Source organism: Ovis canadensis, chromosome 12, assembly GCF_042477335.2.
Source record: "Ovis canadensis isolate MfBH-ARS-UI-01 breed Bighorn chromosome 12, ARS-UI_OviCan_v2, whole genome shotgun sequence".
Classification (NCBI taxonomy): Eukaryota; Metazoa; Chordata; class Mammalia; order Artiodactyla; family Bovidae; genus Ovis; species Ovis canadensis.
Window position 1 is genome coordinate 35,696,833 of NC_091256.1, and position 26,117 is coordinate 35,722,949.

At 41.0% G+C, this 26,117-nt stretch overlaps 1 protein-coding gene across 1 annotated transcript in view; it reads right to left on the reverse strand.

Moving 5' to 3' along the window:
* Window positions 1-7,011: 7,011 nt before the first annotated feature.
* The window catches only part of DUSP10 (dual specificity phosphatase 10), a 41,439-nt gene continuing 22,333 nt past the window's right edge, over window positions 7,012-26,117 (reverse strand). The window contains exons 3-4 of the mRNA XM_069545390.1: window positions 11,914-12,285; window positions 7,012-8,277 (exon numbers count right to left, since the gene is read on the reverse strand). Of these exons, the coding sequence (XP_069401491.1) occupies window positions 8,012-8,277; window positions 11,914-12,285 (638 nt within the window). The 3' untranslated portion in view covers window positions 7,012-8,011. The remainder of the gene's footprint in view (window positions 8,278-11,913; window positions 12,286-26,117) is intronic.

Consider the following 26,117-nt stretch of genomic DNA (forward strand, 5'->3'; position numbering starts at 1 on the left):
CACACGGAAATTTGGGAAGAATGGTGTGCTCTGAGAAGGCATGGAAGCTCTATGCCCTTTTCCTATATTTTGCCCTATGTATTTCTTCTACTTGGCCATTCCTAATAAATTGGTAATCTAGTAAGTCAAGTGTTTCTCAGAGTCTTCTATGCCATGCTAGCAAGTTAAATCCAGGGAGGGTATCATTGGAACCCACAATCTTCAGATGGTCATTCAGAAACACTGGTGATAACCTGGACTTGTGATGGATGTCTGGACTGGGAGGGTATTATTCTTGTAGGAATAAATCCTTAACCTGTGGCGCCTGGTGCTATCTCCAAAGAGACAGTGTCAGAATCTAGTTGAATTGTAGGACACCCAACTGGTTTCCAATAATAACTTGGTATGGTGGGGAAAAAACCCACACATTAGAACTGGGTGTAGAAACTGAGCTCCAGAATAAGAGAAGTATCTGCAATATTTCAAGGCTGCCCTGAAAGCTGCTCTTATATCTATACCCAGTACGTCCCATGGCGCTAGAAGGGTCTTTATTAGACAGGGATCGTTTATGAAGCCATTCACCTGATAGGTGAATCATAGAGCAGCCATTTAGGATTTTGGAACCAAACTCTGACAGCTTCTTCAGGAAAATGCTATTATTTTTTTTGAGTAACAGTTTGAAATTGAAAGCTTAATCATATTATTTTGTAACACAACCTGGATTGTTCATGAAGAAATCTGTTATTGTCCCACTAAGTCTCTAAACTGGGTGGGAATAACATTATTTGATTGTCAAGTAGAGCTGCACTATGTGAAATCAGATTCAAGTAAGTTAAATAAACAAGTGATCTATTCCTGCTGCACCACTTCCTTGAACTCACAGTTACAGCTTCATGGAATGTTCTCTGTGACCAGCAGACTGAAAGAAAAATATCTGACCTTGATTGCAGAGTTTTGTATATCTCGCTACCATCCTAAAATGAATGGCTACATCATGACAGCCCTGCTCGGTGGGTAGCCAGGGCTGAGCGGTGAAGGAAAAATTTCCCAGTGGGCAGAACTTCTAGCAGTACACCTGGTTATTCATTTTGCCTGGGAGATAGTCAGAGATATGGATCTACGTTGCTTCCCAAGAAGTAGCTAATGGTTTAGATGGCTTCTCGGGGACTTGGAAGACATATAATTGACAAATTGGAGATAGAAAAGTCTGGGGAATAAGTCAATGGACAGAACTCTCTGAATGCGCATAAGATGTACCATGTGAATGTTCAGAAAGCTCACCCTCAGCATAGAAAGATCTTAATAAAGGACAAGAAAATGTATTCTGTGAAATCTGTCAAGTCTGGTTCTCTGGTCACACCTGTCTTTAACCACTGGCTCATGCACAAAATAGCCACGATGGAAGAGATGGAGGTGATGCATGGGCTCAGTAACATGAATTTCCACTCACCATGGCGACTCTGGCTACAGCCAACACTGAGCACCCAACTCACCCAAAGCAGAGACAAATACCAAGCCCCTGAAACAGAACCATTTCTAGGGTAATCAGCCAGCTGTATGAGATAGGTTAATTACATTGGAATTCTCCTATTACGGAGGGGGCAGTGTTTTGTTCTCACTCTACAGAAACACACTCCTCATATGGATTAGACTTCACTTGCAATACTTTTGCCAAAATTAGTATCTGTGGGCTTATGCAATTCTTATATCTTATTCACCAACATAGCATTCCACAATGCCTTGTTTCTGATGAAGAAACTTATTTTGCAGCACAGGAAGTGGGGTGACAGGCTCACACTCGTGGAATTTACTACTCTTACTATGTTATCCATCATTCTGAAGCAGTAAAATAGTACTTTTGACATTTCAGTTATGGAGCTAGATGGATGGAAAACTTTTCAGGGCCAGGGTAATGTCCTGCAAGATGCAGTAAATTTTTGAACATATATATCAATAAATATATGTTGCTGTTTCTCCCTTATCCAAGATTCACAGGCCCGAAAAGAGCTATAAATGAAAACACTCCTCTCACCGTTCTTCTTGGTGATCGACTTGCAAAATATGTGCTACCCACTCTGCAACTTTGTGCTCTACTGGCCTAGAAGACTTAGTTTCCAAAGCACAGATGCACCTGCTAGGAGATCCAACAATGGCTCCATTATACCGCAAGTTGATACTATCTGCTGACTAATTTGGGTTCCTCATGCTAAAGGAAAAAAACAGGCAAAGGATGGGGTTGCTGTATTTCTGGAATGGCTTGTGACTACCAAGGGGACATTGGATTACTATAGGGCTATGGGAGCAGGAAGAACTAAGTCTAGATGAAGGGCGCCTCTTACGCTCTCATGTCTTACCACAAAAGGACCCAACGCAGGCAGGACCACCAAAGGCTCAGATCCATCAAAAACGAAGATTTAGCCAAGGGACTGTGAGCAGGTGAGATGCTTGCTGAGGACAAAGGGTAAATGGAATGAGTAGTAAAAGAAGGAAGTTATAATCATCACCTGTGACTACATGATCACTTCTAGAAATTAGCACAGTAAGAGTTATAAACATTTCTTCAGTTCAGTTCAGTTCAATTCAGTCGCTCAGTCGTGTCCGACTCTTTGCAACCCCATGAATCGCAGCACGCCAGGCCTCCCTGTCCATCACCAACTCCCAGAGTTCACTCAGACTCACATCCATCGAGTCAGTGATGCCATCCAGCCATCTCACCCTGGGTCATCCCCTTCTCCTCCTGCCCCCCATCCCTCCCAGCATCAGAGTCTTTTCCAATGAGTCAACTCTTTGCATGAGGCGGCCAAAGCACTGGAGTTTCTTACTTTGATATAAATATATTTGGTTTATATTAACCAGTTCTTTTTTCTCCTATAGCTATTGTACCATCTAACATTAAATGTGGTTAGTCTTTGTATTAGTCTCCTTGGGCTGTCATAACAAAGTCCCCAAAACTGAGTAACTAAAAGCAATAGGAATGTATTACCTTATAGTCTGGAGGCTTGAAGTCCAAACTCAAGATGTTAGCAGGGTTGGTTCTTTTGGAGACTCTGAGAGTATGTTCCATGTCTCTCTCCTAGCTTCTGGTGATATCCAGTAATCTTCGGTGCTCCTTAACTCTTAGATGGATCACTCCAGTCTCCACCTCCCTAGTTATATGGCATTGGTTCCTCTGTGTGTGTCCAAATCACCCTTTTATAAGAGGGATTGGTCCAATTATACCAGTAATTGTATTAGCTCCCATCCTAATCCAATATGACCTTTTAAAACCTTGATTACATCTGCAATTATGCTATTTTCAAATAAGATCACATTTACAAGGTCTGAAATTAAAACTTCAAAAACATCTTTTTGGCCAACACAATTCAATTTACAATATCCTTATATCTCAGTATTTAAATTACAGGATTTCAAAGAGAGCATAGATCTCAAGTACAAGAGAAATGATTGCCCCCAAATGAATAAAGTAACACATGAGACTATGCTCTCTCATTTGGAGAGAGGATTAGTATCTCTTCAACTGTGGGAGTGATAGCTGCCTCTTCTTAGGTGGAAACATCACTTTCTAATGTCTTTCTTTGGAAGTTATATATATATGGTTAAGAGAAGTGTAAATGGATAGCAAGTTGGCAAAGGATAGACTCTGGTGGTTTTGTGCAAGATCAACTTAGCTGAATATGAAATTGCATTTCCCAGAATTCCTTCATCTATTTCATGCTGGGATAAGGTTCACCTTTTTAAAAGAAATCTGCATGAGATTGGAACACAGAAGTGAAGCAGCAGCCATTATACTATGAAGAGGGCACCAAAGACTATTGCAACCAGCGCACATTTTCACCGACCTGGAAACTCACCTTGGGTTAGGGCCATAACTGTGGCTGCAGCTCTTAAAGCTATTTCCAGACCTCCTCCTTTGCTTCATAAGTCCTGCACCAGGTACATGGTCAGCAACATGGGAAAGGATACTTCTGGGTACTGGATACCAAGTCACCTACATCATGGAACTTGGTAAAAGGCAAAGGTGGGCACTATTTTTTCCCACATAATTACAGTTCTTCCTTGTTCTCCTTTACTTTATGGCCATCTTTTCTCCCTGTTCGCTCTGTTGAGCCACAGAGACATGGATCATCGTCATCAAACATACACTGCCATTGACCTCTTCACTATAGCACACGGTTGTCTAACCCTGTGTATCTTCCACCAAACACTGAAAAAGTTTGTCACAAAGGAGGAAATCAGGAACAATGGAAAGCACCGGCATTCATAGTCTATAATCTCCATAAAGTCAGAAAATCTTCTACAGAAGATTGCTTGGGGAATAAAATGTAATGTGTGTGGTTTATTTATAAGAGCCTACTCACTATCAGGGTGACACCCATATTTCTTGATTTCTATTCAGTTTTACCTGCCAAACTTCTCATCTTCCAGAAGATCTAGCTAGAGCAATTTACAAGCATTCTATCTTATTCAACTTCTGAAGTGAGATTTAGTTTTCCTAGTTCTATATAGCCTTTTTGTTTGTTTTACTATAAACTCCCATTTTCTCCTGTTCCTCATATTTTATCACCTTTCAAAGGGTTGTCTTTTCTCATTTGCTGTCAACATGTGGTTTGGCAGACATGTGCATTTCCTCTTTTATATCTTCCCTTGTACACATCCTCCTTTTGTCAGCTTCCCCGCCACATGTCCTGCCTTACATGTCCTTTTCCAAAAGTTGCTAGCACAAGCTCTTCCATGAAATGTGAACTCTACATCTGGGTTAATATTCATTGATTGGAAACATATTAACTGGGGCAGGAAGTGCTTATAGAGGAGCTGAAGCTGCTATTCTATTTAATGTAAAGTAACAATGCCTTTTTTTTTTATTAGATATGTTACAGATTCATTCTATTGTTAAATTAATCCAGCATGAAACAATTCTTGCTGGACTCAGAGAATAATTGGTAATAATTGGTAATTCAGAGACCCTGCTTCTCAGGAAGACAACAGTGAATTCCCAGCTCAGTCCAAAGCTCCCAGACAACAAATGAGGCTCAGAACTTGTAACAGAGCAGAACCCTATGGGACCTTCTCAGGGTAAACTCCTCCCTCATATGCTTGGCTTAGATCCTTTTTGAAGTGCTTAGATGATAGTATTCATGCACATTTCCTGAGTTGTTTCACAGATGCTAAAACCACCATCAAAGAGAAGAAATTAACTGCTTGATGGTCATAAGCACACAGCCCCAGACCTACTGGCACCTAAGCAATGATAATGTTAAGCTCTGTGACGCTGCACTATTACCTCACCATCAATCAATCAGAGAATTGCACAAGCTGATCACATACCTCGGGACTCCAGTTCCTTACCTTGTCCTTAAAAATCCTTTGCTGAAACCCGTCTAGGAGTTTGGATGTTTTAAGAACCAGCTGCCCTGACTCCTTCCCTGACACCTTGCAATAAACATTGCACTTTCCTTCACCACATCCTGGTGTCAACAGATTGCCTTTACTACTTGAGGATGAGCAAACCAAAGTTTGACTCAGTAACAAAACCTGGGGAGTCTGGTTTCTAGTGCAATGGCTTGGTTAATCCATGTAAATTTCACAAAGTGGTTAACATTCCTCATGAAGAAACAGAGGCTAAGTGATTCAAAACAGATTAGTAAAATAAAGAAGAGTTTCTCAGAATTCTTGGTATGCTCACTGGCAGAATTCCTATCTGCCCTAGGACAATCTTGCTCTCAAAAGCATAAAGTTATAAAGTTCAAAAAACATAAATTATTTCCATATTTTGCTCAAGAAACTATAGCAATTCTCATTTTGTTAAAAAGAAAAAAAAGGGGGGAATAAAACTCACACTACCAGAACTTTAATATTTGGACTTAGAATAAAGAAAAAGAAATATATAGTAAATCATTATATATTTTAAATCCCTAATTACACATCAATCCCACTCCTTAAATACGTTCTAGCACCAAGAAAATTGTTAAGACTGAAGAGTAGAAAGCAGCATAAGAGAAATTTGCTTGTCACATTATTAATGTTTTGTAATAAACCAAACTAAGTCAAAACAACCTTCAGTTAATTCTTGTTAAATTCAGTCTCTAATTTCTAATCAAACAAAAAGTTAAATCACTTCTAATAGAAAAGCTATTTTTAAAATGTCAAAAATATTTCATTATAACACTGGTTGGCAAATGTTCACAAGGATATTATGTCCAAATATACTCATATAGAATTGGAAATTTCAAAATCATTCTACTTTTTTACTCACTTTGGGCAAATTTTAATTTGCTGTGAATCCTCCCTATGGCTAACTCCCTGGAGGCTTCTATTTTTAAGAAAACATAGAAAACATTTGATTTGTGTTCTTCCCCTACCCACTCCCTACTCCTCTGTGGACTGGGAACCCATGGAATACCAACTGTGTATTAACCAAGTGTGATGGGGAAGCTGTACTTATGAAGCTGACTTCAGTTTGCTGGCAGAAAAGTAGGAAACAGCAGTGTGTTGCAGTGTATACCAGGTCTTCCCTGGTGGCTCAGATGGTAAAGAATCTGCCTGCAATGCTTCCTGATTAATGTTACCAAAGATGCCAAGTAGGTAAACGACAATGGAAGGGGGATATCAAGACCCCTACAATATCAACATTGCAGATATTGATCAAAGAGCCACTGGGGAGATCAGAGAATTCTAACCAATCAATCCGGCAGTGACCTGGTCACCAAGGCTCAAAGGCCGGTGCAAAACCTCACACCTTTTTCAAGGAGATTACCTGAGGTTTCCCTTTTGTAAGAGTAATTACACTGGCAGAAGTGGACGGCAGGACTGTGACAATAGAGGGGACCATGACCTGGCCAACTAGAGCTTTTTCACTTCCTTGCTAATTCTCTCTGCTTCCCACTGAGGCCAGAGAATATTTCCTTTTCCTCATCTCTCTATCCCTGCATCAAAAACTTGTGTGTATTTTCAGTTACGTTATATAGACAGCTTACAAGAGGTAAAAGATGCGGTAAAAGATGCTTGAACTTGAATTGAGGAAAAGAGGAAAAAGACACATTTCCAAATGATTTTCATTTATATAATGAAAATAAAATTTTTACACAATCAACAGAAACACACCAAGTTTTTTTTGCGAAAAATATTTTTAAATAAATTTTTGTCTTTTTTTTTACATTCTGATATACATATGTAACAAGGTTTATGGTACTGTAACCAGAATCAAATCAAAGAGAAAAAAAAAAAAAGGAAAAAGGTGGGAAAGAAAGTAACTGGTTTTGTTTAATTCCTTTCTATCTCCAAGCTGGCAACTTTGCACTATTTGTCTATTTTTCAGCTGCCAGCTCTAACTCATTTGCACACTCAAAACACCATATTATTGCACGAGAAGCCACTGAAGGCATATGGTCAGTTCCTTGCTATTTGAAAAAAAAAATCTCTTAAACACAGAGAGGGAAGAAAAGTAATCCAGAGTATGAAACACACAAAATCAACAGTATCCTTTGTCTCTTTAAAGAATGAGAAGGGTTCTTAGACCACTTAAGCTGCCCTGGTCTTCTCTTTGCACCAGTAAGCACAGCAGGGCTTGGTTTGGTTGCGTTTTTGTTTTCTATAAGGACAGGTCAGGCAGATCCTAGGTCTTCATGATTCAATGTCTTTTCTACTTACTTTGGGTTCTTTTTAATTGGTTTAAAGTGTAGTATCTTCGGTCTATGAACCTGCACAGACTAGTTAATCGTAAACTCTACAAATAGCTTAAAAGGAAAAGGGGAAGAAACAGGTTTTATGATATTTTTATTGTTGGCTTAAAAAAATTACTTCTTTAGACTCCCTGCTTTGTCAGTTGGTAGGAAGTAAATCTCAACGGCATCAAAAGTTAAATTCTTCTCACACTGGTTAAAAATAAAGTTTTTAAACAAGTTTGTTTCCATTCACAAACTTTACCCCCATCTAAAAAAAAAAAAAAGAAAAAGAAAAAAGAAAAGAAAGAATCCATACTCCTTCCTCTTCATCTCCTAAAGGAGAACAGTCATCCTTTCCAGCCAGACTATGGTCACACAACTGTCTCCACACCCATCAGCTTTGGTGTAAGGATTCGCGGTGTCACACCATTGTTCAGGTCTTCCTCAAACTCCAGCAACTGCCCCATGAAGTTAAGGTTTGGGGAAATAATTGGTCGTTTGCCTTTGACAAATTTATAAGCATCAGTCATGGTCATCCGCGTGTGCTTCATCAAGTAAGCAATGACGATGGTGGCAGAGCGGGACACCCCCGCCTGACAGTGGATGAGCAGCCCCTTCCCACACTGGTGAGCTTCCTCTGGAATGAGGGAGAAAAGCAAGAGGTGCAGGGAAGGGGGAAGAGAGATGGAAGGAGAGAGGTTAACGTTTATCTAGACTTGATGCTGTCATATTTTGTAGAGAAAGATGACATTAAAATGGTTTGGAAACTAAGCATAATTTCCTATTTAATTGTGTCTGTTTATGTCACAACCTCCAGAAATGGCTAAAAGCAGCATTAGCTTGAATAAGAAGTTTTATTTCTACATTTAGAGAGAAGACTAGGTGAAAGAGTCATTCACCATAATAGCGGACTTCCCAGGTGATGGTGGTCAACTGAGGAATGAGCCAAGACATAATCAGCCTAAATGGTAAACAAGTCACTGGTTAAGTAGACACTTCTGATTAAGGATGTTAATTTCCATTGTCACACTGTGTCATTTATCAAAACTATCAACTTAGCAGCAGCAGCAGCAGTGTTATTAACAATGTCTCTCCCACCTGTGATAGAGAAAAAGCACTTCTTTTTTTATATTGTAGAACTGCTCTGTACAGGAACTAGTATTAAATAGATAAGAGTTTCACTCTTAGGAAACACTGAAGGAGTTTAAAGGAACAAAACTAGAAAGTTACTGTGTTCAGCATCTTACCCAAAAGCCCTATTGTTGCAAAACTAAAGACTCGCAGTACTCAGGCACAGGGTGTCACCTCCGTCCGAACTGCCCAATCCCCTCACGTCCATACATGTCGTTCTAACATGGTAATGACATGGATGATGGAGGAATTCGAGTGCTGGCTCAGAATCCAGGGCAATCGAAAAAGATAACACTTTAAAGGTTTTCAGATATATTAAAAAACCAGGAGAACAGCTTGGGCACTGTCGGAATGGATTCTTAGTGACACGGCTAAACTATTGTGTTGGCCAAAAAGTTCGTTCGGGTTCTCAGAATATACAAATACCCAAACGAACTTTTTGGCCAACCCAGAAACAGTCATCCCAAAGAGAGTATCCCTGAGAAATACACCAATTAGAAGACTGGGAAAGGAGTATGTATGGGAGAGCCACATTTTAACATAAACTACTTCTACTGGTTACCTACTCATAGATCAACAAAACAAACATTGTGCAAATTTTCAGCTTAAAAACTCAGAGATTTGACTTACTTCTCATAGATAACAGTATTTTACAAAAGCACCTCCTGTTTTCAATTTCTTCTTTTTAGTGCACACTATTTAACAGCCTCCATCCCAAGAGTGGGAAGCATGGGGGTAAAGAAAATGAGCCACAAAGGAACTTGCATGAATTCTGTAACTCCTCAGAGGCTCAATCCTCCTATCTGAATAATGGGAGTACTACTAACCAGGTACAGGGTAATAGAGGAATAATATCAGCTGACGCAGGAATAACCGACTGTCATAATCAAATCCTAAACCTAGACTCTGCTTAGTTTACATCAGACTCTCCTTGAATGCTCTTATGTTTCCAAAACGGAGTGTGTTTTTCTTAAAGCGAGACTGTAAGAGTTCAGTTTACCCAATGATATAACAATGAAAATTTTAAAATTGTGCCTGTGCAGAGTGTGATGTGGAACTGTTTCCAGGCTTTAATGCTTTTTTTTTTTTTTGGTTTGTTTTCTTTCTAAAAAACCAGGTGAGCCTGAATAATTTATAAGGAATGTGGGTGCTTTGAAATCCTCTTAGACCCTAAGCACATCTTATGCTACTCATTAAATAGAAAACAATTTCTAAACTTCTCCCAACTGGAACTAAGACAAAAAATTGTACTCATGATATCATATGTCAACCAGGAAGTTCCTCATCTACTTGGATGAAAACTTTTCTTCCTTGGGACTCAAGGTTTGATTCAGATATCATTAATAAAGAATGTAAGGTATCTTTCCATCCACAAGCATTATGCATTAGAACTATTGTAACATTTGACTTACAGAAAAATCCAAACAAATTTTCTGGCCAACCCAATAACAGAGCCTTGTAAACACCGCCCACGCTTTTGGCCCCAGTGTCTGGCCTTGAAGTCAAGAGCATTAGGCTCTGGTCCCTTCTCTAACACTAAAGTTCCTACAATCTAGGAGAAGTCACTTTACTTTTCTGAGTTTAGTGACCACTCAGAATTTCCTTCCAGATTGAACATTTTATAGCCTTACAAAACCAGGCAAGATTAGCAAGAAAATGCCTGGGCCAGGTGACCAGAGCTGCCAACTCTACCGTAAATCTTCAATGGCTGATAAATCCAAATTTTGGGGGTTTTTTTCCTGACAAAGGAGCACTAACATGAGTGCGTTCTTCCTGAGACAGAGGCCAGTAACAACCTGCTACAATATTTAGGTAAAGGACTGAGTCACTCTTTTGTAGTAAGAAAGACTGGAGTCACTTGAGAAAACCAATTGTTGAGTACCAGGTCCTCTCCAAGTGATCATTTAAGCCTTGCAACAGTCTGAGGCTTAGAAGCAGCAAAAGTTAAAGTTGAAGATTAGGGTTAGGCTGGTCGCTGCTTCCCTGTGGAGATTAAAGCCTGCTGCTGCTAGAATTTTCTCTCCTTGGGAACTACACAGGCTATACCATTTGATCTTTCCTACTTCAATGAGCCTGGATGAACTAAGAAAATCTAGTATCATCTCATGAGCACTCAACTTCACACCCTCTGGCTACACAACTATTAAGTATGGAGAGACAAAGCAAACGGAAGGGGAATACTACTCCCTACTCCCCCCACCACCTTGGCACTGATGTGATACATAAAGATGTTCACTATAGCACTATGTTTCTGAAAAATATCCTTCAGAAAAGATCCTTCAGCAAATGCTACCTTGACCTCAAGCAGTGGCAATTAACTCAAGGTAAGGGAGACACGGATGAGTTTAGAAGCCCATGTGGTACTTACAATACACCCAGCACTCAGTACGTGCAGGGCATTGGTTCCTGCATCCCTCTACTCCTGGGGATAAAATCCATGGATGTTCAAGTCCCTTTATATAAAATGGCACAGTACAATCAGCCCTCCATATCCTGCAGAGGTGGAACCTGTGGATACGGTGCTGTGCTGTGCTTAGTCGCTCAGTCACGTACAACTCTTTGCGACTCCATGGATTGTAGCCCGCCAGGCTCCTCTGTCCATGGGGATTCCCCAAGCAAGAATACTGCAGTAGGTTGCCATGCCCTCCTCCAGGGGATCTTCCCAACCCAGGTCTCCCTCACTGCTGGGGGATCCTTTGCTGTCTGAGACACCAGGGAAGCCCACCAGAGGGCAGGCTATATTTAACTTCCTACAAGATGCCAAGAAATCTCAGTAGACCATATACCCACACACCTGTTTTGGCCACCAACTTCTTCCTTTCTACCAATTCTTTTGAGATAATGTCATAGAACATCTCGATGCTGACCCCTGCCACTTTTTCAGTGGGAACTGGAGACATGAGTTGGTCTCACTGAATGGATTCCCAACCCAGCTGAATGACTGTACTTTGATCACCATGGCTCCAAAACAGTTGCTGGATTATGACTTAGGAGAATACTCTGCACCGGGTGGGGGAGCCCAAAAACACTTCCTCGGAGCTTTTCTGCAACTCAGGCAGAAATCTTGGACCTGATATCAAAGCAAAAAAGCTGGAGGGAAAAGGAAGGCAGAAGATGAGACTTCCCCGCGGGAGATAGTTACCGATGAACTCAAAAGCCTCTTCAAAGTACTGCCGCAGGTTCTGCTTGTTGCTGTCGGTGGCCGGCAGCCGCTTGTAGTTGAACAAGCCTTTCTCGTAGTGGTAGAGGGGCAGGTGGGTGGTGACGTTGATGACATAGCCGATGTTCAGCCGCTGCATCGTGTCCAGGTCCTGAGCGTCCTGCTCGTTGCCAAGGAACAGGAAGGGCAAGATGGGTGTCAGCTCCGCGTTCTCGATGTCGGGGGTGCTGGGGATGGACTGAGGTAGCATGCCCGAGGCCGCAGACGCGCCGCCCCCCACCTCCCGGCACTCTTGGAGCTGGAGGGAGTTATCACAGAGGTTTTCATGGTTCTGCTTAAAACTGCTAAGTCCACCTGGAACACAAACACAGGAAGTGAGAATGACTCCCTCCTCGAACTTCAGAGCCGGTGGAAGAATGAATGTGAGTAGGTGCTTATTGCATTTTTAGAAAGAAAATCAAAATACAAACGAAAGTCTGTTGGGAGACCCAGGACAAATTTCGGAGGCTGCATACAGTACTTTGAAATTGTGCCTTTTATACAAACTGGGGCATGTTCCCCTGGAAAGAGTTCCACGAAGCATCAGGTAATTTCATTAGCCGCACATTTGATCTGCCCCTAAGAGTCATATGCTCAGTGGCCTATATACAGCCTTGCACTTTAGAAGCCCAGGAAGGCACAGATGACTTCCTCCGGTGTAGAGTTTCTGCCAGTAACTAACTAGGTAGTGGAGGTGTGTGACTTGCGCCCTTTGTAAGCTCACCTCACCCAGAAGGCCAAGTTTGCTCCCAAACAAGAGAGTGGTTATAAGCAAGGACCTTAGAAGAACCCAGATTATCTTGGTTATAATCCCAGTTCCACCACTTCCTGGGTCTGTGATCTGGATAAGTTAATTTCTCTCTGGGCCTCAAATTCCCCATCTGTAAAATGAGGGTAATGGCATATACCTCTTAGTGTGATTAGGAATCTGGTATACAGGGATCTGGAGGAGGCAATGGCACCCCCCTCCAGTACTATTGCCTGGAAACTCCCATGGACGGAGAAGCCTGGCAGGCTGCAGTCCATGAGGGCGCTAAGAGTCGGACTCGACTGAGAGACTTTACTTTCACTTTCATGCATTGGAGAAGGAAATGGCAACCCACTCCAGTGTTCTTGCCTGGAGAATCCCAGGGACGGCAGAGCCTGGCGGGCTGCTGTCTATGGGGTCGTACAGAGTCGGACGCGACTGAAGAGACTTTGCAGCAGCAGCAGCATATAGGGATCCATACAAAGTATGCAAACCTCCCCTTCATCAAATGCAGTATCATTTATGGGAATATATATCCTAAGGAAAACATCTGCCAAAGACATCCAGCTAGATGCATAAAGATGTTCACTACAGCAGTATCTGTTTTCTAGAAAGGCCAAGTAAAAAACAAAAACATTTTTGAAAAGAGAAAAGTTGTCAGTCAGTCACCCAAGTGCAATATTATGTAGCCATTCAAAGTTGTGAAAGGAATATGAAAATAAAGACTATGTTTCTATTTAATATTAAACGAAAAAGGCTGATTCAAAAATGTTCACCATCCACATGATCAAAAGCTAAAGAACCATGCAAAAAAGAGCACTAGTTTAAATTAGGAAAAGTATGGCCTAAACTTTTTTCTTTAATATTTGTTTGATGTGTTTGTGGGTAAGCCCAAAGGATTTTTATGAAGGTCAAATTACACAATGTACATGTAAGGGCTATGAAATCAGAGTTGACAGTATTACCTACTTAGCGAGCCCTAATTCTTATCAATCAGATACACTCTGGCCTTGCCTTTGAACACAGGCAGAAGCTGGAGATCTCCTAGAAGCTGAAAGTCATCAGAACACAACATTTACCACTCCCCTTCTCCTCCAGACAGATGTCTTACTTCTCTCTTGATAGTTTGAGGAGATAAGAGAGGAAACATACGTGTGAACAGGATATGGTTGTGTTAAAATAAATAAAGGAAGTCGAACTATTCGCCAGTTTCTGAATCTATGTCCTTCTCCATTTTGGGTCTCATCTCTGCCAACCACATCAGGAAGCTCCAGGCTGTACCCCAGACCAAGTCTCAGCACTGTTCACAGCCAGTGCACACAAGTTGTAAAAACCTGGGAAATCATTATTTTCATTAAGATGCAGCCATGACTCAAAGATGATTTGAAAGGAGTATCATGACCATCTGTGTCAACCTATTTGAAGAGAAAAAACAAGAGCTACAAATTCATTTTAATTAATTTCTAGAATTAAACTCTGCCTTTACATATTATTAGTTTATTCTGCTATGAAATAATGATTAAAATAAAAAGTTTGTCTGGATCCAAAGGGATCATTTTTCAAGCAAATGGAAGAAATGGAGATTATCAGAAAAAACTTCATTAGTGAATAGACCTAAACAAGAATTTGAAATTACCGTCACCAACATAAGCTCCACGAAAGAGACCGTAACGTTACTTAGAAGTCTGCTCAGCTTTGGCTCCATAAAATCCTAGTAAACAGTTCCACACCAGTTCTGTGATGGGAACCTAATTCACTTTTTTTTTTTCCTTAAGAAAAAGACAGTTGTTACACTTTTCCATATAAGATGAGAGGACAGAACAACAAAACAAACTCAAAAGAAGCCTTTAGAGGGTAAGTGGTGGGGGAGACTTTTCTGTGTTCTTATTTAGGGTACTCAAGCTGTAATTTGTCTTAAAAGCAGCTAGTTTGGAAAAAAAAAAAAAAAACTGCACGCCAGAAAACCACACACACAGAAAAAAAGCAGCATAGAGCTTTTTAAAATTCTGTCTCTACACCTCCTTCCCCAGTGACATCAGCTGGAGACTCCCCACCTGCCCAGTTGCCATAGCAGTTACACAAAGACATACAATGACATCAGTTGGCATGATATCAGCTCTTTGAGTGCAAACAATACAAGAAGAACTACTTTGTTTAAGGCCTTTGGTGCAACTGTGTTCTGGGGAGCCAATGACGTAATGCTAACAGGTGGCATGAGCCTTCCATTTGCCTAATGGGGGGAAAAAGCCCATGGGGGAGGGGAAGAGAGGGAATTGGAGACAGACGGACACAAAATGCTCAGGATCCCAGGGGGTGTTCACATGCGAAATTATGTGTATGTTTAAGCCATGCGGGAACTCTGTTCATCGAATCTTTGGAGGCAGAGTAGATAGAAAAGGAAATATTCTAATTCACACATATTAACTAGACAAGGAAATGCTCATTGAGGGATATGAACAAACAGTCTGTTCAACTGCCAGTCTGCTGACCAGCGTCAGCATCAGTTCTCCCTAAGGGTCATGCACAGCAAGATACTGCAGTTAAAGAACTCTGAGGATGGTGCTTACAGCAAAATGAACCAGTAGAATCTTATAGTAGTGGCTTTGAGAGAGATGTCTGTAGGGAGGACTGTTTTCGTCCTTAGGGGTTTGGAAGTGAAAGGAAGGAGGAGGGCTCATGTGGTTCTCTCTTCCAATGACTTTCCCTCCACCCTACCTCACTACATCTCACAGAAGCTGAACAGACTGGTCACTTCATGAGGAGTTTTGATTAGGACAACATAGGAACATTACAAGATGACAACTAACAACTGAAGAGGAGGCAGTATAGCATGGTAGTTAAGAGAAGAGTGAGAGACAGTCAAATACAGACCGCAACTGTGATTCTGTCTCATGAGAGTTGTAAGACCTGGTACAAATCTCTTTTCTTCATTAAGCCTCAGTTTACTGATCTGTGAAGTGGGCATAATATCACCTACCCAAAGAATTGTGGTATAGGATACCTATGTAAACATATGATCTAGCATTTGATAAATAATATTTCATTACTACAATGTCATCATTGCTGCTGCCCTCACCTTCAGCAGATTTGCTGACTCTGAAGTTTGTGAAAACCCTCAACGCAGTGCAGTGATTCTGAGGCCAGACTGCTCAGCCTGAATCCCAGCACTGCCAAACACTGGCAATGAGACCTTGTATAAGGTCCTTACCTCTCAGCTTCTCCATTTCCCCGCAGATGAAACAGGGTCACCTACGTTATCGACAGTCTTGAGAATTAAACTGATTTATAAGAGTAAAGTATTTTGAAACAATATATAGCACATATTACGCACTTTTTTCATTACTTTGGAAAACTACCATTTTAAAGATCTAAAAAAAAAGTCTAAGACAAATACCATGTGATATCACTTATATGTGGAATATAAAATATGACACAAATGAATTGATCTATGAAACAGAAACAGAATCGTGGATAGAGAACAGACTGGCAGTTGCCAAGGGGGAGGAATTTGGGGGAGGGGTGGAGTGTGAGGTTGGGGTTAGCAGATGTAAACTTTTATATATGGAATGGATAAACAACAAAGTCCTACTGTATAGCACAGAGGACTATATTCAATATCCTATGATGAACCATAATGGAAAAGAAAATTTTTAAAAAGAGTGTGTATATAGGTGTAACTGAATCACTTTGCTATACACCAGGAATACAACATTGTAAATCAACTATACTTTCATTAAAAAAAAAAAAACTAGATATCCCCCAAAAAAATTCTAAAGGAGCCAGAAGAGGAGAAAAAATAAAGTACAAACTGAATGAATAAAAGAGCTTTAAGATATGAGGTTATAATCCAGAAAAAAAAATCTGCTTAATATAAAGACTCTAAATGATAAATAAGCTAATGTTCCAGAGTTTTTATTTTAAAAGTTTATTGAAAAAGAACTAGGAACCAAGGTATCTGAGTAATTTTATAGTTTAAATAATATACTTTTATTATAACAAAACCAACAGCATCCTATCTTTCCTAAACAATGAAATCTGATTTCATTTTCTTTGTCCTAGCTTTCCCAAGAAAAGTCTGCATGTCTTTGGATTCCTGGTTTTGCCAGAGGAGAACTGAGTGTTTTCAATAAAATCCCTTTTCTCCGCTCCCTCCCCTTCTCTCTCCTGTGCCCCCAAGTCCCACGGGCTGAGTGATCTCTATAGACACAAAACTGCTGGCAGTTATCAGTGCAAATACTTCCAGGCAGGAGCAACAGAACTGGGGGCAAACATTTCAAACCTTATCTCAAAACCAGGTTCTCTGCCAAAATGAGTATGGTCAGCATGTGGATTCTGAATGGCAATAACAAAGAACACACAGCACCCCCGCAAAACATGTAAAAATGCAACTGGCGCATTTCCTCCAGCAGAAGGTCAGTGAGGTGAGAGTACCACGGAAGCAGTGGATTCCAGCTGAAGTGGGAAACCTCTCTTTATAGATGCATTTTAGCTCCTGTAGCTGTTTTGGCTATCCCAGCCCGAGAAACACAACAGCCCTCTGTAATGTGATTCAGAAGCAATGCTCTGGGTGGCAAATTAAAGAAACTGCATCCAAATGCAGAATCTATAAGCAAGATATTTCCATCTTTCAAAGATGACCAGCACTTTGACACACCAGCTTTTTGGCTGTACGCTAAGTTGAAAAGAGAGCATTTTCCAGAAATCTAATGAAAATGCTCGCATTGAAGGTCAGCAAATGGCATGAACATCCAAAGAAAAGTGGAAGAGATTGTAAGATGGGCTTTGCTACAAGCCTGCTGTGAGCATATTCATTGTCATTTTTTGTTGTCTAGATTTTCTTACTGGGTAACTAGTTTTTTAAAGTAAAGTGGTGCTTGATGATAGTGGTTAAGAATGTAGACTCTGGAGCCAGACTGCTTGTGCTGAGAATCGTGGTTTCCCTCCTAACTAGCTGTGTTACCTTGGGGAGTTATTTAACACCTCTGCCCCTCAACTTCCACACCCATTATGTGGAGCTAACAGTAGTGTTTATGTCATAGAGCCCTTAATATGGATAAGATACTACATGAGTTATTAACACTATAAATGAGAAAGCGATTGTTAGAAAATGGGCCCTTATGGATACTATTTTGTGGGCTGTGGAAACTGGAGTCCATCTGAGCAGACTCTCAAGATTCTATTCTCACAAAGCCTGAATAAATTGGAGCTGACGTCAGGCTTCCAGATTTGAAAGTCTCAAAGACAGAAGATGGGGTGGGTGGGGAGGGGAGTGGGGGTAGAGGTGGGGGATTGTTTCATACTTTTCAGGGAAGAAAATCACCCACCTTAATAGGAGAGAGGAATATTAGAATATTATAGGATACTAGGCATATAATCTAGATCCACAAAGATTACTTCTACCTCTTATTCTCCAAGAAATGGTCTTCATAATTTATAGATGCAACAGGGGATTTTATAGTAGGAATGGTTTCAAATTCAATACCAGAAGGTATCACCTAAACTGTTTTATAATCAGTTGTGTCCCCAGGGAATGCATATCCTTTCCTAAGGGAGGTGGCATTAAAGAGGGAGAATGAGTCAAAAGCACTGTGTCACCAGGTGTAAGGTAAGAACAAAAGGGATAAAAGAAACGACTTTGTTACCAGGGGAAGAGAGAAACTTAGAAGGCTGAGTCCAGCAGTGTTGCTGGTGGAGACTGTGAGTCAGAGAAGAGTACCTCTATGACCCTTAACATGCTGTCTTTTCATTGCTTACATGTGAACTGTCCAATGTGTGAAAAAAACACAAGCAACAAGTTACCATAAAGGTTAAAACTCTTAAAGAAAAGTTAGGATCTTGAATTCAAAGGAGCACATTTTTTATTATTTGGGCAATATTTGTTTTCTGGGAAGATATATCTGTTCGTTTGTTAGTCCCTTGCCTCCATGATTTTTTAGTGTCTGGTCTCTCTAATAGGAGATACAAGTTCTCCACAGATGTATTTTAAAAGCCAACTGTAGAAGGTAGTCTGTAATATATCAGGCATCAGGGAAAGAGTGCAGGAATAACCTGATTTAAATCCCTTTGTACGCAGGACTTAGCTACATGTTATAGCAAGATAGGTGATTTGTTGATATGTTTGATACCAATAACTATAGGTAAGAGATCAATCTCTCAGTCATGGATGGGTGATCAATCTCTTTTTGGAAATAATTTAGGTAAGTTAAAAGATATGTATAAAAGGATCTCTCTGGTGTGTATTTTACCTAGTGACAAATCATACTTGGAAATTACTTTAAGAATGTCCCTCACAAAACTGTCTTTCCAGAATAAATATTACCGCTATCTTTACAGCTAATAGTAATTTAACAAAGTTATATTTAGTGATGTTTTGAGAGGGGAAAAAAAAACCCAGAAAAGTCTTCAAAATTTTATGCCAGAATATTCTCAAATTTTGAGTTAATAATATGGTCCTTTCATTGAATTTTCTGCTGGACAAAAATCATAATTTAGACTATTAATGCTTACCTGAAATAGACTTTCCAGATCATTTGCCATCCTTTCTACTACAACAGTAGCAGATTATAAAATCTAGCACTCTGAATCAGCTAATACTTAGCTATAATATGTATCAAGAGCTAAAAACAATAATTTTTGCCCTTTCCTAATCTTTATGTAAGAGGCAATGTGCTTTCAGCTAAATATTTGGTTCTACATACTTCTACAACCACTTCCAATTATTAACTTGTTTGGGGGCTCTGACTTCTTGTGTTTTAAAATGTATCACTTCCTTCTTTAACAGATAGAATCTTTGTACTGCCCTCAATGAAAAGAATTTTTTTGTTGTTAATTCCTGCCTAAATATTTACCTCAAGAAAGCAAACAGAGTCAGAACGATCCAATGACTTAGGATCTTTGATTTATAAAAACTGAAAATGAAGCTTTAATTGTATGCATTCCAAGAAATGCTGACGCTGGCATGTTTTTGACAAGTTTAAAAGTTTCTCCTTCTAACCCTATCACCCTACCCTCAGCTCAGAAGCTGTCCCTGCTTCCTCCACTCCGGCCATAATCAGCTTGTTCTCTGTATCTGATAAGTCTGTTTCAGTTTGGTTTTGTTTATTTGGTTTGTTAGGAGATAGACAAAAAGGTGAAGGGGATGAAGAGGTACAAAATTCCAACTATAAAATATGTAAGTCATGGGGATGAAATTCACAGCACAGGGAATATCAATAATATTATAATAACTCTGTATGGTGACAGATGGAAACGAGGTTTAGCACAGCGATCATTTTGCAGCGTATAAGAATATTGAATCACTATGGTATACACCTGAGACTAACGTTAATATATGTCGATTATAATTCAACAAAACATCAAGTGAGCTAATTTTATAGTATTTAAATAATAGATCAATAAAGCTACTTTAAAAACAAATCAAAACAAAACAAAAACAAAAAGGAACAAAACTGAAGTTGAACGTGGAATGAATTTTCAGTTTGGGATCAGCAGATACAAACTATTTTGCATAGAACAGATAAATAACAAGGTCCTACTATATAGCACAGGGAAGTAAATTCAATACTCTCTGATAAACTATAATGGAAAAGAATATGAAAAAGACTCTGTGTCTAGGTATAACTGAATCACTTTTTTGTACAGCAGAAATGAACACAACATTGTAAATCAACTATATTTCAATAAAATGAATTTTTTTAAAAAAGTTACCTCACTACCGAATTGGTGGAGAAGAAAGCTGGGGATTAAATTTCAGCCTGCTGAAGTAGCTCTCAACTGCACACACAAAAAAGCAGCTTCTTGTCACTACCCTTGAAGGGCGGTGCACTTGTGTTGCCCCCTTCTTAGCATTCATACTTTAAGGCTTTAATGAGTAACTAGTGTTTAGGATAGAGCAGTTTAATTTGTGTGTATTTGAAGAACACGGGCAGATTGTTTGAGAGCATACTTCGCTCTCCAAGTATGTAAATACAGCCTGTTTCTTTAAATCTGTTACCTCATTTATTTACATTAGAACAGAAAGCACTGCCAGAAGCAACAGCTGATGACAGTCATACAATTTTCCACAAAGACAACAATTAAACAGCTCTGTGTTCTTTTAATGAGCAGATGACTTTTCTGAGCGCAGGCTTCAAACTTAAGATCGCTGAGTTCCCATAGCCAGGAACCCCTCAGGTTTGGCAGAAGTCACTGTGACTTTAAGGAAAAACACCCTTTGGCTCCCCCCGCCCAGGTCCTGCCAGCCTGCCTGTTTAAGTCTCTCTTTCTCCCTCCCCACCCTCCCCCTGCCTGTCTCACAAAACACTTTGGAAAGAAAACAAAGGGAGCTTCTACCTGGAACACATTTGATGCTTAAATGTCCAATGAATCCGCACGATATTTTTGAAACTTATTTTTAAAGAGTTGAAGTGAAGATGGGAAAAGTGGTCAAGCCTCCCTCCTGTCCTCCACCACCCCCCCACACACACACACCATGAGACCCCTTAGTGTAGAGAACACCATCTTTACATCACCCTCCCCATTCTGCCTCCTAAAAGTTTCAGGAAGCACCATCTGGAAGGCAGAGAGATCAAGCCAGTTAATCCTAAAGGAAATCAACCCTGAATATTCATTGGAAGGACTGAAACTGAAGCTCCAATACTTTGGCCACCTGATGGGAAGAGCAGACTCAATGGAAAAGACCCTGATGCTGGGAAAGTCTGAAGGTAAAAGGAGAAGAGGGCAGCAGAGGAAGAGACGGTTAGATAGCATCACCAATGGACATAAATCTGAGCAAACCCCAGGAGATCGTGAAGGACAGGGAAGTCTGGTGGGCTACAGTCCATGGGGTCGCAAAGAGTGGGACATGACTTAGGGACTGACAAACAGCAGCAGCAACCTGGAAGGCAGCAGGTAGGCATAATTGATTTTTCCAAGTCGCTTCTTCAGCCTGAGGGGCAAGAGAAGTTGTCCATGCTCTCTTAGGCCAAGCCTGGACTGGTCCGAGCTGACGTCTATGGGTCTACTTGTACCCTTCTTCCCCCAGTCTGTCCAAAGTCCCATGTTATGGTCCTTATTTTCATTGGGAGTTCATCTGCCATGAGACTGAGCTTCACATCCACTCACAAAAATGCCAATTAAAGAAATTAATGCAATAGTTTTTCTTTTCAAGACAGAGCTTTGGGATTCAATCAAGGGAACAGCTTTCTGCTACAAAGTATGCCTATCAAACTACAGACTGAGTATATAGAGGGGCTGATAGCAAGACAGCCAAGTTCAAGCCTCCCGTTCCTGAAAACATGAAAGTTCAGATTTCCTTCTGGTCCATCCACATCTAAACTTTACCTATTTCATCCCAGGCCAACCAGTTCCTAGGGAGAAAGGCATATCTCGAACACACAGCTCAGGCCTATGGGTTTTCTAAACAGATACACCTGATGAACACAACTTTTAAAATATCTTTTAGGGACTTTCCTGACAGTCCAGTGGTTAAGACTCTGTTCTCCCAGTGCAAGGGGCCTAAATTCAATCACTGGTTAGGGAACTAAGAGCCTGGAGACTTCAACTAAGACCCAGTGCAGTCAAATATATAAATAAATATTTAGAAAATCTCTTTTATTTGAGAGCAAATCCTCCCAGACATTTTGAGATTTGAATGACAGGCTGATGATGCCCCTTCCCTCTCCCCTCCTCTCACCCTCCCCACCAGTCCGGGTCCGATGGGAGGAGATGGATGATCAACATATAAAACAGAAATAAAAAGATAATGATTAATGATGATGAGGGCCATGAGGTGCCCTCCAGGTCTCCAGTGCTGTGAGAGGGAGCAGATTAGATCAGGTTTCAGGGCAGGCCTCTCTGGGGATAAAAAGGGATTGACTGGTTTGGAAAACGGATGGAGGGGAGGGGACTCAGGAGAACAGTTGAGGCAGAGAGGACCACAACAAGAGGCCAAGGCAGGACACTCATGAGGCCTCGATGACTCAAAGGGACAGAATGTGATGAAGCAGAATGAGGGGGCAAGAGTGACCAGAAGAGGCCCAGGAGTCTGCAGAGGGCCTCTGAGAGCCATTAAGCAATTGGGATGTTAATCTAAGTTCAGCAGGAAGCTCCTGAATGTTTAGAAGTCCATAATACGTGATCAATATGAGTTTGAAAGGCAGAGAGAAGAGTGAGAAAAAAGTTATTAATAATTTGGCAGATGGTACAGTTTATCTACATTCCAAACCTGGGCAAAATTTGTACCCTTCCTTTTGCAGAATACACGTTTTGTACCCACTATGGACTGTCTCCTCCTGTCCCCACCCAAATTCTCATGCTGAAGGCCTAATCCCTAATGTGATATTATTTGGAGATGGGACTTTTAAGAAATAATTAGGTTTAGATGAGGTTATGAGGTAGGGTCCTTATAAAGGGGGTTAGAACCTTATAAGAAGAGATACCAAATACCTTGGTCTGTCCCTCTGTGTGTGTCTCAGATTGAGGACACAGCAAGAAGGTGTCCATCTGCAAGCCAGGAAGACCTTACCTGACCATCCTATATCTTGATCTCAGACTTCCAGACTCCAAAATAGTGAGAAAATAAATGTCTGTTCTTGAAGGCACCCAGTCTATGGTATTTTGTCATGGCAGCCCAAGCAGACAAACACAGCAATGCTTTTAACTCCCATATAGCTTACTTTTTGAAAATGTAAGTTATAATGCTTACTTTTGAAGTACCACACCCATGGCTGTGGACTGCCTAAGAATCTGACTCCTGGGAGCCAGCTCAAGTAGGCACCATATCTCAAATTCAAGCCAGAAGCGGTCCAAGGTCAAGATGGGAAAGCTGCCTAAAGCATACCTGTGGAATCTTCCAGAACCTTCATGCCACAAGCCAGCTACAAGCAGAGGAGCCCATTTCTTCCCCAAAACACATGTCTCCTCATTAGTTATACTCTCCCTGTGGATCAGTGCTGACCCCTGTCCTTCCTGCAGCCTCTCTCTGGGTTGAAGAAAGGTTTAGCTGGAGACTTTCTGTATATCAGGGAGGCCACTCGATACCATGTTAGGGCTTCTCCTCTGTTCACTAAAAAGCTCAATACCGGTTAATCCATCAGGAAGGATTAAAGAAGGCGGAAAAAAAAAATCCATGAGATCATGCTGGAAGACTAGAGAGGGAAGAATGTTAACAGGAGAAGAGAGCTATAAAACACAAAGCCATGTTTTCCCCAAGAGCTCAAGCAGATACTCTCCATGCTTGTTTAGGTCTCTGAAGAGAGGGGAAAGCATTCTTTGCTTTGCAGCGCAGGAGTTTAACTAATGAAGCATTGCTAAACAAACAAACAGAGGAAAGCCCAGTAAAGTTATTCATTAAACAAGCCCACTGTACAAAAGGAAAACTGTTGCTTAATGATCCACCTCCCCTGAGGACCAGCATTTATCTTAGACCCCAAATTAAACACATCACAACTTCACGGCAAAAGTATGTTTCCCAGAGGGATTTAAGTAGAGTCCAATTAAATAAATCTCTAGAAATATCAAGAGCAGGCCTCAAGAGAGAACATATTTCTACTGTGAAACATTCCCATTGGAAATCATGTTCGTAAAAGGTCATCTACAAACATCCACAACAAGAGGAGGGGAAGAAAGGCAGGAAGCAAGACAGGGTCATGCAAGTGAAGGGTGGGTTCCATCCTTACTATCATGTAGGGAAGCACCGGGCAAAGAGTGCTGCGAGCTTCTCCGCTAGCTGTGGGTGACACTCCCATGTCCAAACAAACAGCTTTTACAAGGATGTGTTTTCATATGATCTGAGGGTCAAAGGGCTGTGGCTTAGGGAATTCAGGAAGTGGCAGGGGAAAGGATCAAGTGTCAACATCAAACCATGAGTCGTTTTACTGAACCAGTGTTTTCAGTTCACAAAAGGCATAGCAACAACTTCCTCAAGCCACTGAGCTGAATTCTATATTTGGCAAGAATACTAAGCAAGTCTGAGCATTAAGGATAAACTGCCAGAAAGAGCAGGCATGAGCTCTCTTGGCTTAAGGATTCACTGAGTCAGCTGTGCCCAGTGGTCCGAGCCCCACATGAGGGCTAAACTTGGAAAGATCAGCCTAGAGCCAGGTGAGAGGGCTTTGTATGCCGAGAGATACACGCATTTGCACCAGGTCAAAAGCTGGTGTGTCTCCATGTCATGGATCACCTTCTGGGATGAAACGGAAGAAAAAATAAACCAGGAAGCCAGTACATCTCTGGCAGGGAGGACTGGGATCATATATTTTCAGTGTAGACTTGAGGTTCAGTAGAAGGTCGGCCAAGTCATGGTTGGTTCAACCTGGGATGGGTGAAAAGGAGAGGTGACTTGAGAGGCACCCCACATCTGGCACTGCCAGGTTGCCCAGCGCCCTTGTATGAAGCCAGGCCTAGCATTGCTCAGGGAACAGAAGTCCTGACAGCAGGGACTTGGAACACTGCCCCCCTTTCCATGCTTCAGTCATACTGGGTGCTAGCTCTGTGACCCCTCTTGCCACTTCTAGAAAACCAGGGGTTTGGATCATCAGTAAGTTTCTCCCCAAAATTTCAGCATTCTATAATTTCAGCACAGTGTGGTCAAACTGGACATCAATGAACAACCAACAGAGACATTATCTTGGGATTTGTGAACCCTAGATGACTTGCTTCCCACCTCAGGGCCTCTGCACGTGCTATTCCCTCTTCCAGGAACTCCCTTCCCCTAGGTCCTCGTGTAGGTGATTCATACTTCAGATCAAACAGGATCCCATCATAAAGGTCTTCCTTTTATTTACAGCAACTCTCCCACAGATCTCTTTCACTATATTGTGAAGTTTTGAAGTTTCATAGTCTTCACTGATCGCTTATCTGAAATCACATGTTAATTTCTTCCCTTGTTTATTATTATTATTAAAGTGTGGATCCCAACAAAGCCGAGCTGTTGTGCATCTTAGAGGAAACACAGCATCACTGCCCTGTGGCTCAGGCGGCCTCTGCACTTTCCAGCAGCATGATCTCAGCGAAGTTCCTTAGCCTCCTTGTACCCAAGCTTCCTCATTTGCAAAACTGGGCTAATAACAGTTCCAGCAGGCAACAATAGAGTCACTTCAAGGATTTAATGAACTAATACTGGGAGTTATTCATAGAAATTGGAAGTATGCACTGTTTAGCACCTAGAGCCATACCTGATTTTTTATAGTAGATACTCATTGAATGTTTCTAGAGTTTAAAGAAGAGACACATTAGTTGTGATAGGAAATGTCACTGAGGGTGGAAGAGTAACTTGTTTGAAGTCAGTAGACCTGAATTCCAATCCCATCTCTGCCAGTTACTAGCTGGGCGTCCTTATACTGTAACTTCTCTGAGTGTCAGTTACAGGTAAATAGCTATTCCTAACTTATATCTCAGACTTCCCAGGTGGCACAGTGAT